Source organism: Panthera tigris, chromosome B3, assembly GCF_018350195.1.
Source record: "Panthera tigris isolate Pti1 chromosome B3, P.tigris_Pti1_mat1.1, whole genome shotgun sequence".
NCBI lineage: Eukaryota > Metazoa > Chordata > Mammalia > Carnivora > Felidae > Panthera > Panthera tigris.
In genome coordinates this window covers 33,902,553-33,914,557 of record NC_056665.1, presented here as the reverse complement: position 1 = coordinate 33,914,557, position 12,005 = coordinate 33,902,553, and the positions used below count along the sequence as shown (strand labels likewise).

Here is a 12,005-nt window from a genome sequence, read left to right as displayed (position 1 = left end):
ACGATCAAACCTAGCAATCCTAGGCTATCCTAAAAGATTCCCTTTCATCAAAATCTGTCTTGCCACAGTTAAGCCTATTGGCCTTTGATTTATTCTCAAAACAAGAAAACAATGTTTGATAGCATCTGAACACCCTAGCCAACTTTTAAACTCACAGCATTTTCTTTATATTTCTCCATGATTTCTTTTTTGTTCTCTTTCATTAACCAGATGAAGGCCACAATGCACTTTATCTATAGAAAGTGCATTTCTTTTCTACAGAAAGAACACTAATCTAAAATTACTTCCCAATCATGAAATCCAATGGTGATTCCTAATCATGAAACTCAAGTTCCATTCCCAGCTATTTGTCTCAGTATGTGATTTTGAACAAGTCATTTCATCTCTATAGGCCTAGTGAGCTCATCTATAATAGTGTGGCAACTGGACAAAATAGTTTAGAATTACCAACATTTGCAATTCTATAAAGTGCTAAGGTTTATAGTATTACTTATACAATAAAAGAAGACTTAAAGTATGAATTTTATTTAAGCTTTCACAGAAACAACCTAACACATAATCATTTTGAAGATAAATAGATCTTAATGAGGCAAAGCAAACTAGATCAAGTACCCTTAAGATTGTTTATCTTGGAAAATGACAAAAGTAATTTACAAGGATTCACAAGAATGATTAATGTTTTTGAAATCTATAAGTAAGCCTTTCACAGAACTGATTCATGGATCCAACAACTACACAAACATACAACACACACACCTCCCATCACTAAACTTAATCAGAATGACAGGAAATAATGTTTTTAACACTCTGATGGGCTTATATATGCTTATACAAAGTCTTTGAACTTTTGGGCAATCTCTAGGTTAATGGGTAGGTATAGGACCTCAAGCTGTCATTTAGTCCAACTGCGTTTCATAATACCATACAGAAACCCCTAATGGAAAAAAAAATACCAATGATTTTTTGCTCGCATTTACAAAGAGTTTCTATAAAATCTGTATGTAATTTTACAGACAAAAATATTTAAAAGCTCAAGCTATGATAAGAGAGAAAAGGTTATTTGCATAGTTAATGTGAAATTTAATTTTTTTAGCTCTAAGATCTATACCCTCCTTTCATTTAAACACTGACATTCTTGTGGCACCGTGGTGGCTCAGTTGGTTGAGCATCTGACTCTTGATTTTGGCTCAGGTCACGATCTCATGGTTGTGATATCGAGCCCCATGTTGGGCTCCACATTTACAGAGAGTGTGGAACTTACTTGAGATTCTCTCTCTCCCTCTCTGCCCCTCCCCCCTCTTGTGCACTCGCTCGCTCTCTCTCTCTCTCTCTCTCTCTCAAAATAAAAATATTTAAAAACAAAACACTGACATTGTCCCAGGAGAACTGAAAGAATCCACTATACAACAAAGACTTAATAAAATTTCTTAAATTTTATCATCTTTGTTTTTATGTTCCACTTAAAAAGTGCTTTTCTCATGATGACCACAAGTTAAGAAAACTTAAAAGTATAAAGAACTTCCACTCATATGAGGCATCCACTTAAGTAGTCAAACTCTTAGAAACAAAGTAGAATGGTGGTCACAAGGAGGGACGCCTGGGTGACTTAGCCAGTTGAGTGTCCAACTCTTGGTTTCAGCCCAAGTCATGATCCAAGAGTTGTGGGACTGAGCCACATTGGGCTCAGTGCTGAACAAGGAGACTGCTTGAGATTCTCTCTCTCTCTCTCTCTCTCTCTCTCTCTCTCTCTCTCCTCCTGCCCCTCTCCCCAGCTTTCAAGTACACATGCACACTCTCTCAAAATAAAAAAGAAAAAGAAAAGAAAAGAAAAAAGAAAAATGGTGGTTACCAGGGGCTTGGAGTAAGGGGAAAGGGCTGGTTGCTGTTTGATAGGTAATAGAGTTTCTTTTGCAATATGAAAAAGTTCTAGAGATCCACTGTACAACAATGTGCATATAGTTAACACTACTGTCGTATGTAATTAAGAATGGTTAAGATGGTAAATTTTATTCTTTTTGTGTTTTTTACTACACACCAAAAATGTATAAAGTACTCAGTGAAGACCCAATAGGCCAAGAGCTGGGACAAAGTACATTAACTTTAAAGTGTGACAATAAAAACCTGGACTTGCCTCACATGAAAAATCTAAGACAACCAGCATTTGCCGAATGCCTAGCCTACTATGTTTATAGGCACTGTATTGACCTTCACAAATGCTTTCTCACTTAATGAGAAGAAACCAAAAAACTCCATCTATGCTTAGTCAAAGATTCCTATGGTATAATTATATCCAATTTCAGGAACCCTGCTAGAGTCAACATTAAGGGAATTTTTTTACACAGAGAAAATGGCTCATTTCGGCAGCACCCATACAAATAGTTGAGGTAGATTAAAGCAACTTAGCAAAATTCTCCAAAAAGTTTCCCATTTACACAGAAAATAAATATCATTTCACTTACAGGGAAATACTCATATTGTCCTTTGGTGTGAAGAAAATGACCCTAGTAGTTCCATCTCTGGAAGGGCCATCAGATTTGTGGATGTAAGACTGAGCTGGCCTATGATGCTCTCTTTTGGAAACACGATTATTAGAAAGTTTACAGGCTACATTCATTTGGGTACACATTCTGTCTGTCTTGGATAATTCCTTGGTAGTAGCAGATTGGTATGGGCCTCCTTTCCTTTCAAAGAATAAGGTGACAGGTCGGTCCTTCTGGGACAGGCGAGCAGAAGTGCTGTCTTTTGGAAGAACTGCATCTTTTACAGTTACTAATGGAGGCCCTAGTACATTGGGTTCTTCCTTATTTGGGGTATTCAGAATGAGGAGAGAGGACGGCCTCTCTACTCTTTGTTTTGATGGATGGAAAGATGGTGCCAGGAACAACTCCCCAGTTCGTGGCTTTTCAATGGTCCTGAAGGCTTTACGCTCCTTCTCTAAAATATCTGTTTGCTGACGAATCTGTTCCATCATCTCTTTTTCATTCTGCTGCTGCAAATGCTTTTGCCTTTCTTCCTTCTCAGTGTTTAGCTTTTCTAACTTCTTCAGCACAGTATTAGAAGAATCTGTATTCAAAGACATGACAACTTGATTTTCTCCGGAGGAGTGGTACTTGCTGGCTTCCCTGTTGATATCCAAAGTAAGAGCTGAAAGTGTTTCTTCACTTTCTAATAGCTTGTTTCTCTGGATACCTGTGTCTAGTTGGGAACTTGTTTTCAGTGGATCTTGTTGAGGAATATAAAAAAATGTAGGCAGACTATTTGAAATAAAGGGGTCTCTCAGCTGTGGCTTACAGGTAATAGATTCAGAACTGCAGACCAATTTTTCCTTCACAGTCCCATTCTTCAAATGCACTGAGTCAGAGGGTGTTCCCTTTTCAATCATGGTATAGTTAGTCTCACTTGAGGAACTGAGGGCATTGTCCTGTGAATCAAATTTTGGACTGCTAGATATTTTAGGCGACAGACTCTGCAAGTCTCCTTCATCTAATATTATGGACTCAAGTTTGCTCTTCTGGCTTTCCTCACAGCTCAGATGTTCCAAACTTCCTTGAGAGCTTTCACTGTCAGGTGTACCCTGTAGAGACTGAAGACCTTCAGGCATCAGTTCTGTAGACCATCTACGTTCCTCTGAAGGAGACATGCCACCAAGAGAACGAACTTTTAGCAATTCTAAACTGAATATAGCTTGCTCTAGTTCTCTCATTCTCCGACTTTCTCTTTTGGCCCGACCTACTTTTTTCTGGTGGAGATCCTCTAAGGACTTAGGTCTCTCTCTTACAATCACTTCTCCCTGCAAGTCCACACCACTTTGGCTTCTGGCTCTCTCCTGTTGCTTGTTTGGGGACTCTTTCAAGCAGTCCATTGAACTCTCCTGGCTAATTCGATTACTCTCTATCACAGATTTACATTCCTCTATAGCTTTCACTCTGTTGTCAAAGGAACAATCCTCCCATTCTGAAGGGTCTGAGCCCTGAATTTCCAGAGCTCCATATGGCTCAGGATCTGCCAATCCAAATTCTAGTTTTGTTTCTTTCAGTCTTTGTTCTTTTAAAACTTTAAATCTATATAACAACAGGAAAAAAAAAATGGGTTAGAAAGATTTTTTAGTTACTACTGGAGAGAATACACTTTACTGAGAATTTAAGAAATAATTTGAAAGTTTCAAAATTTTCTTCTTAAACTAACTTGGATGCACATTTCATTATTCTATTTCTATGAGTGAGATACTTTATTAAGTACATTAATCCTAATAGGGCATCCTAGTCAAAACATAAATTAACTCAGAAGTAAAGCTCTCATTTTAGAAATAACTTTATTTTAAGGTAAACCTTAATAATGAAATTAAAGTTTCTGAAGATAAAAACAACTGAATATTGCCAAATTTTAAAGACTCAACCTAATGTAAAATCAATTCTTAGTGGTTGTAACTGTAGACCATGTAGGTTTTCAATCCAATTTAATTCAATAAGTATCTGTTTAGCTTCTTTTAGAGACCATACAATATGGGTTAAAACTGCTAGGAACATCACAGCCTAGTGGAGAAGACGAAATTGTACATAACCAATTCTAATACAAGTTAGGCAAATGTTAAGAGCAAAGATATAAACAAAATAGCTGAAGAGGAAAGGAGTAAGTATCATAACAATACAAATTACCTTTGTCTTGCTCTGAATCCTCTACATATTGATTGCAAAAGGATAATTTTGCTCCTTTGTTCTTGATACCTCTTACTTTCTCTGTAGCCTTTCCATCTTGCCTGAATACAGACAGCAGCCATGTGCCTCTGCCTATAGCATTCCTTCCATCTCTGCTGGATGATGATGGCTGCAGTCCGGAGCTCCAAATACCGCTGCCTCTCCACATGAGCACGCCAGGAAGACTGGAGAAGCGTGGCTGCACTAGCCAAAACTAAAGCATCCTTCTGCACAGCTACATTTCTGGCTTGCTTCTGATTTAGATAATTCCTCCAGAATCGCTGTGAGGAAGACAAAACAATAGAAATGGCTGTCATATCTTATACCACATTTTCACAGAAAAAAGAAAAATAATAAATTTATTGTGTTGTAATTAGAGATTAAGTGGCTAAATAGCTAAATTGTGCCTGATTAAAGTGAAAAAAAAAAGCTTTATTTTCCAGATATGCTTGGCTAAAACAATTCTTAGAGAATATAACCTCGATGAAGTTAATTATAGAACTTAAAATAATTTAAAAGTTTTTGATGCTTTAACAAATTACATTATCTTCTTGGGCTATAGTTTTGCCAATATTAATGGGTTTAAGGTCAACATGCACATGTTTCAAAGATAAACATTCTAAAAATTTTCTTGTATTAAAAGAAAAGGGCCTATGGAGGAGAACAGAACGGTCATCATATAAATCAGTGAAGGAAAAAATAAAACAGATAAAATATGAAATAAGATACCTATCATCCAAGAGGAGTACAGAGCAAGAGCAATGTATATATAACTCTCAAATATCACTCAGGAAACAATCAAATAAAAATAACTAAGGCAACAAAAATTAAGGCACATAATTCCTTTGCCCCTAACCATAGTGTACAAGACATTACAGCTATAAATTCAATTTAATTTAACTTCAACTCCATCGATGTTTATCAATGGTCTATTAGTATATGCCAGGTAATCTTTTAGATGCTATGAACATTTCAAAAATGAATAGGACACATTCTCATCAATGAAGAAGTTTATATTCTTATTCAAATGTTTCACAGTAAAATTCTAGTTACTAAAATAAAAGCCAAATAAACTAGCAAATCTCATGCAAGAAATCCTTTACTTCCCACCTGGATAATGATGCATGCCTGTCTCAGGTGGAGGAAATGCTGCCTACACAGCAGGACCCTGAACCATCGCTGCAACAATATGATTCTGCGCAGCACCTCTTGGTGAAGCAGATCTTGTAGGTGCTGTCGTTCCTGTTCCTTTAGGAACACCTACCAAAAAGAAGAAAGATGAGGAATACAGCTTATGAAGAAATGAGAAATTTATTTCATGAATCATCTTTTCTGTGGTAAGCTGCTTTTTTTTTTTTTAATTTTTTTTTTTAACGTTTATTTACTTTTGAGACAGAGAGAGACAGAGCATGAACGGGGGAGGGTCAGAGAGAGAGTGGGAGACACAGAATCTGAAACAGGCTCCAGGCTCTGAGCTGTCAGCACAGAGCCCGACGTGGGGCTCGAACTCACGAGCCGTGAGATCATGACCTGAGCCGAAGTCGGACGCTTAACCGACTGAGTCACCCAGGCGCCCCTCTGTGGTAAGCTTCTTTAGAGAAGAATACAGTGGAAGAAATGAAAAGCAGTACTGATAAATATTTCTATCAATATATCCAAAGAAGTCATTCTCAAATTAAAAAAAAAAAAATTGCCATTAGAATATAGAAAGAGACATTAGAACATAGAAGGGGAAATGAAACAGTGAACACGAATACAAAATTCCCAGTTTTAGAGATTCACTGCCATCATGAACCACTTGTACCACTGGTAAAAGGTCATATTGTTCAAGGATGTTAGGGTGGGGGGATGATCATAATATGAATAAACCAATAATAACAGTCTTTTTGAAACCCAGTATGCATCAAAGGCTTCTTGCTACCCAAAGCTATTAATCAATTTATTTACTATTTTATGCCATTAATAAATCTTTAGGGGTTTAGGAGGAAACAAATATAACTTAAACATAGTCCCTCTGAAAACAGAATTTGCACTTCACCCTTAAAAGCAGGTAGATATTAAAACCTATATATATCTTTAAGGTGTACAATGTGACATTTTGATGTATGTATACATTATGAAGTAATTACCACCAACTAATTGATATCCATCACCTCCCCCTTCTGTCAAAAAATTTAACACTATTTTAAAAAAGAAGAGATATTAGATACACAAATAGGAAGACAGTAAACTGTAAGGCAAAAGACAGAGGGCTCTACCTAAGCAAAACAAGGAGCAGGAAATAATAACAAATGTACACGTACATGGCAGCATGTACAGGAGACAACCGAATAATCTTCATAAAGAAAATATTAAATGATGTGAAGTCACAATATGGAGGTTCTTGAAGAAGAGAAAGATGTTTGAATTTAACGGGAGGTTATCAGGTGATTATTATTGAGCAGAAAGTCAACATAAAAGAAAGAAGTATATTAAGATGATGGTTTTGATACTATGGGTAGAGTGACTTAAATGGAATGACAAATAGACTGAAATCGGATGAGGAATTACTGTAAGAGAACTATAACTGAGAGCAAAGGAACAGGCTAAAATGCCAGCAGTAGGAATGAAGAAAAGGGGCATGACGTGAGAATCATTTGTGAGAAGACACAGAACTTTGTAAAAGGATTAAGGTGAAGGGTCAGGCCAAATAGCATTACAGTTTTTAGCCTAAGAACCTAGAAGAAGGATGAGAGAGAAAAGAATAGATGAAAATTAAGGACAGTAGGGTAATTTGGATAAGGTCACTTTGGGCAAGTTGAGTTGAAGATTACAGTAGAATACCTAGGGAGTCATTGTTTTTAGGCAGTTAAAAACCTTAAGCAGACCTAGAGCACTGGCCAGCAGCTCTTTGGTTAATACTGACTATATTAAGTAAAAATCTTAATATTTTTAATCTTAATATCTCAATTTCCTTATGATAACTGGTACAGTATCTTTTTCAGAAATGTTCTCTGGGGCAAAGATCGCCATTATTATCTAAATATAAAAATTCACTCAAATTTGACAAGGAGTGTATATATTATATTTACCATGGATTTTCCAACTTGATAGTTATCTGAATTAAGATTTATTTTCCTGAAGAAATCCTGAATGTTAAATTTGGATGGAATAATATTTCGGGGAAGAAGTACATGGAAGTGGCTCACAAAATCCTGAAAAATGAAAAGAAAAATGTTGTAAAATCACAAGAAAATTATAAACATGTCTAAACTATGTGTAAAATGTAAACATGGGTCTAAATTAGCTAGCTGTCCTTTTACTGATCATTTTTTCATCTTCTAAACAGACTGAAACCAAGAAAGTATTTAATTAAAAAAACTACAAAGCAGTTAATTTGTAAAATGGGGGTGGGGTGGAGAGAAGATAGTGAGTTCTACATATTTTGTTATCAAAAGGGAATGGAAGAAGAAAAAAGCAGAAACTATCCCTTTTGAGAAAGTTGTGTTAAAGACCAAAGAAAAAGTTATTTAATAAGAACTGAAATTTTTAGCAAAAAAACATGCAAAGGTGTCAGCTATTACAGGGTATAACTGAGAACAAAGCGTTCCCGCCCAGAAACAGCAAAGAATCTGTTCAGCTGCTGAAAAGCTTCAACATAATTTCTATACCCATAGCAGCAGTAGCTAATGAGAATACCTGTGAACCTTGCTGGCAGCTTACTATAAAAGAAAATCTTGTGAGAAAACTTTACATAAACCTAAACAGAATCTTCTCTTGAACCAGGTAGCTCTGATTGAACTATTTCCATTACTGGAGTAATCAGCAGGAGGAACTACTATGTTACAAGTAAACTTAGTATTAGTAAACATTCAGATCAAATGAGAATAGCCAGGAACTGGATTCGATTACAACACATAAGATTGCTGCCATTCAATGGAAGTGAGTACTTTCTATCCCTCTTCAATTCTGTACACAAAAGATGGAATGGAAAGGAAGAAATAAGAGAAATAAACAAGTGAGCCCCAAATGAAAAACAAGACACAGGAATCACTTAATTATGTGTATATAAATTTAAATATCACTATAAAAGCATAACCTGGAAAGAATATTTGCAGCTGTATCCAGACTGGCGAATTCGAACTGTCTCTAGCATCCCAGTGTACCGAAGCTGTCGAAGTACCAAAGCATCGTTGAACCTTAATGGCAGCTAAATCAAAGCAAATGGAAAAAAAAAACAGATTAACCCGGAAGAAGAGATCTCCAAATTAATGTTTTCCTCATAAGTATAGTCAACTTTTGAGTATCTAAAAATTGGAGATTGTCAGGTTAAGACACAACAGAGGTGACAGGAAAATCTACCTCCCCAGCTGGTGGCTTCCGAAAAGTTCTAAATGCCTGACCCTAGGGAAAAAGGAGAAACCAAGCTTCCAGCCTCTCTCTAGTTGTAGAGGGAGAGGACCTTCAAAGCTAAAAAGGAATGCAGCTACCCACAGGAGGAGCAGACATAGTCTAGTCCCTATAAAAATCTGTAACAAGATTAATCTACATATATGTAGTCAAGAGTGTCTGTATTTTTGTTTTTAATTAAGATTTCTCTCTATAATTTCAATCAGAAACCACCTACTCCACTCTACCAGTTGCCTTGGTTAATGGAGAGCTGACAGATTCTTCATTTAATGACTAGTACAAGGTTAAGAGCAGTTTTTTCTCTAAACATTTTTTGCTAGTAATACCAGTAGGATACAATGAAAAACAAAAAATTCCTACAGTCCCTGAGAACTGACCTCCTCAATGCACAAGCATTGATAAGGAAGAAGCTAATGGGAGGCAGTCACTCATCACCATTCACAACACCCTGTCACTTGTAGGTATCTCAGTAGGCATGTTTTCCGATATTCAAAAGATATTATTTGGATATTCTGGTATTTCTCCCTATTCTCTAAATACTGTTTTCAATGATCCGCAAAGGCAATCCCAAACATTTTCCTGCAGGGAAATGGGGCATACCAGCTATCAAAGAAAAAAAATCAAATATGCAACTTATGTTAATAATAGTCAATGTTTATTTAGTACTTATTCTGTGCCCTGAAATACTTCATTAATTGAACTCTCTGTATAACAAGGTCTTCATTAATAATAAGGACTCAAAGGTTCTATTTAACTGTAAATAAAAAGGTGTCCTTTTTTGTTACTATAAAAGAACAGCTAACATTTACTGAACAATTAGTATGGGCCAGTAACATTTTAAGTACTTTGCAGGTAGTGACTCAGGTATACTAGTTCCAAAACACTGTGAGTCTGGTCCTATAATTATAGTATATTCTTACAAAGATGAAAACTTTTAAAAGTCACAGAAATGGTTAAGTTCACAAAGCTTGTAAACAGCAGTTGAAGACTGCTTCCTAAAAATTAAGAAAGCTGGACACAATTCATACTATACATTTATAGTACTATAGAACTACACATTTTTAGCTGTTCAGCCTAGGAACTATATTTTCCTATGATGAACATAAAGGAATATGACAAATGTTTATATTTATTAGGTATATTCTGCAAAGCTGTAATTAGGAGACCTATTATCGAAAGCAGAAGGAATCAAGAATGTCCACAGTACGTTCCTTATTTTACAGAGGCAAAAAGCTCTAAACAAATTCTTTAAGAATGACAGGTTATATACAAACAAGAAAGATTAATCTCAGGGTAACAAAAGTTGCATAAAACTCTTTTTTATGATGGAATTTCAAAACATATTTGCTTCTCAGATTCTAGGAAACACTGAATCAAGTGCATGTAAACACAGAATAGGCAAGTAAATACAGAAAATATAAGGACATCCACAGAAAATACAGAACCTGGTTTTCCTTAAAAAGATTATAGATAGCTCTTCCCTACCACTTGCTCTCCTTAAAAAAAAAAAAAAAAAAAAAAGTAAAGCCTGATTTGAAGTAAGCTGAGCTAGAAGCTCTCATTTACAGGACATTTTTACCTTTTCAGCATTAGAGCGAATGCATTTCACAAAATATGGTTCTGCTTGACCAAGTGTCTCCATCAGTTTGCTTAATGAGGCCTGCAATACAAAGCAATGTAATTAGCATTTTCTCCCATTCCAAACTGGCAGGAAATAATTTATAGGTACAAAAAATAATGTTGGCAAACTATGCAGAAATGATTGGTATACACAGGAATAGCTTTCTTTCTGAAAAGCAAATTTATTTCCATACTGATTAAGGGTAATTTAGTAATTTAAGGATGGTAGTTTAATCTTAAAGCTGATAACTTGGCAATAGTAAATACTGCATATATATTACAGAATGACCTCCTAATTCTAGACTTTTCTTCACATTTCATGAAACAATTTATTCAAACTCATGCATTCCTAGAACAACTTGGAAAATCATCCGGTAGGGTATCCACTAGCTAATATTCTCCCACTTTCAGTGTTCACGTCAGTGATATCCCCTCTTTCATTCTTAATATGATAATTTGTAGTTTACCTCTTTTTTTTTCCTGACTAGTCTAGCTAGAAGTTTATAATTTTTTTATGTTTTCAAAGAACCAGCTTTTTGGTTTCGTTGGTTTTTTTCTATTATTTTTCTGTTTTCAATTTCATTGACTTCTTTTATCTTTATCATTTCATTCCATCTGCTTGCTTTGGGTTTAATATATTTTTCTTTGGCTAGGTTCCTAAAGTAGTAGTTTACATTATTGACTTGAGACCTTTCTCATTTCATTAAAAGCATTTAATGTTATCAATGAACCCTGGAGCACTGCTTTAGCTGCACTGCACAAACTTTGATTATTTTCATTTCATTTAAAATATTTTTAAAATCTTCCTCCTTCTTTGACTCATGTATTATTTAGATGTCTGCTTTTTATTTTCCAAATACCTGGGGGTTGTTATCTTTCCTTTATTGATTTCTAGTTTCATTCCATCTTATGCTCAGATAACATATTTTGTTTTTTAGTATTCCATCTATTGGCTTCTCTGTTATATTTCTTTGTAGTATTTTTCAGTGGCTACTCTAAGGATTACAATATGCAAACCTAACTTGTCATAGTCTACTTAGGGTTAATATTTTATGACTTCAAGTAAAACTTAAAAGCCTTACAACCATATAGACTCCTATTATTACCATCATATATAAGCAACATACAACTTTTTTACTTTTAAGTGTTCTTTTTTCTTGTATATGCTATTTTAGTACAAGATACATAAAATAAAATGCTTAAATCATAAGTATACAGTCTGATGAATTTTCACAAAGGGAATACATTCTTACAACCAAAGCCCAAATCATTAAACAAAATATTACCAGAAATTCAGAAGCC

General features: G+C 35.3%; 1 protein-coding gene across 7 annotated transcripts in view; it reads right to left on the bottom strand.

Moving 5' to 3' along the window:
* Positions 1 to 12,005, bottom strand: part of MYO9A (myosin IXA) — a 282,301-nt gene that overhangs the window by 102,912 nt on the left and 167,384 nt on the right. For all 7 annotated transcript variants that reach the window (XM_042988478.1, XM_007084561.3, XM_042988481.1 and 4 more), the window contains 6 exons: positions 10,663 to 10,743; positions 8,773 to 8,883; positions 7,766 to 7,888; positions 5,805 to 5,954; positions 4,656 to 4,975; positions 2,460 to 4,061 (listed from right to left, as the gene is read on the bottom strand). In XM_042988478.1, the coding sequence (XP_042844412.1) occupies positions 2,460 to 4,061; positions 4,656 to 4,975; positions 5,805 to 5,954; positions 7,766 to 7,888; positions 8,773 to 8,883; positions 10,663 to 10,743 (2,387 nt within the window). The remainder of the gene's footprint in view (positions 1 to 2,459; positions 4,062 to 4,655; positions 4,976 to 5,804; positions 5,955 to 7,765; positions 7,889 to 8,772; positions 8,884 to 10,662; positions 10,744 to 12,005) is intronic.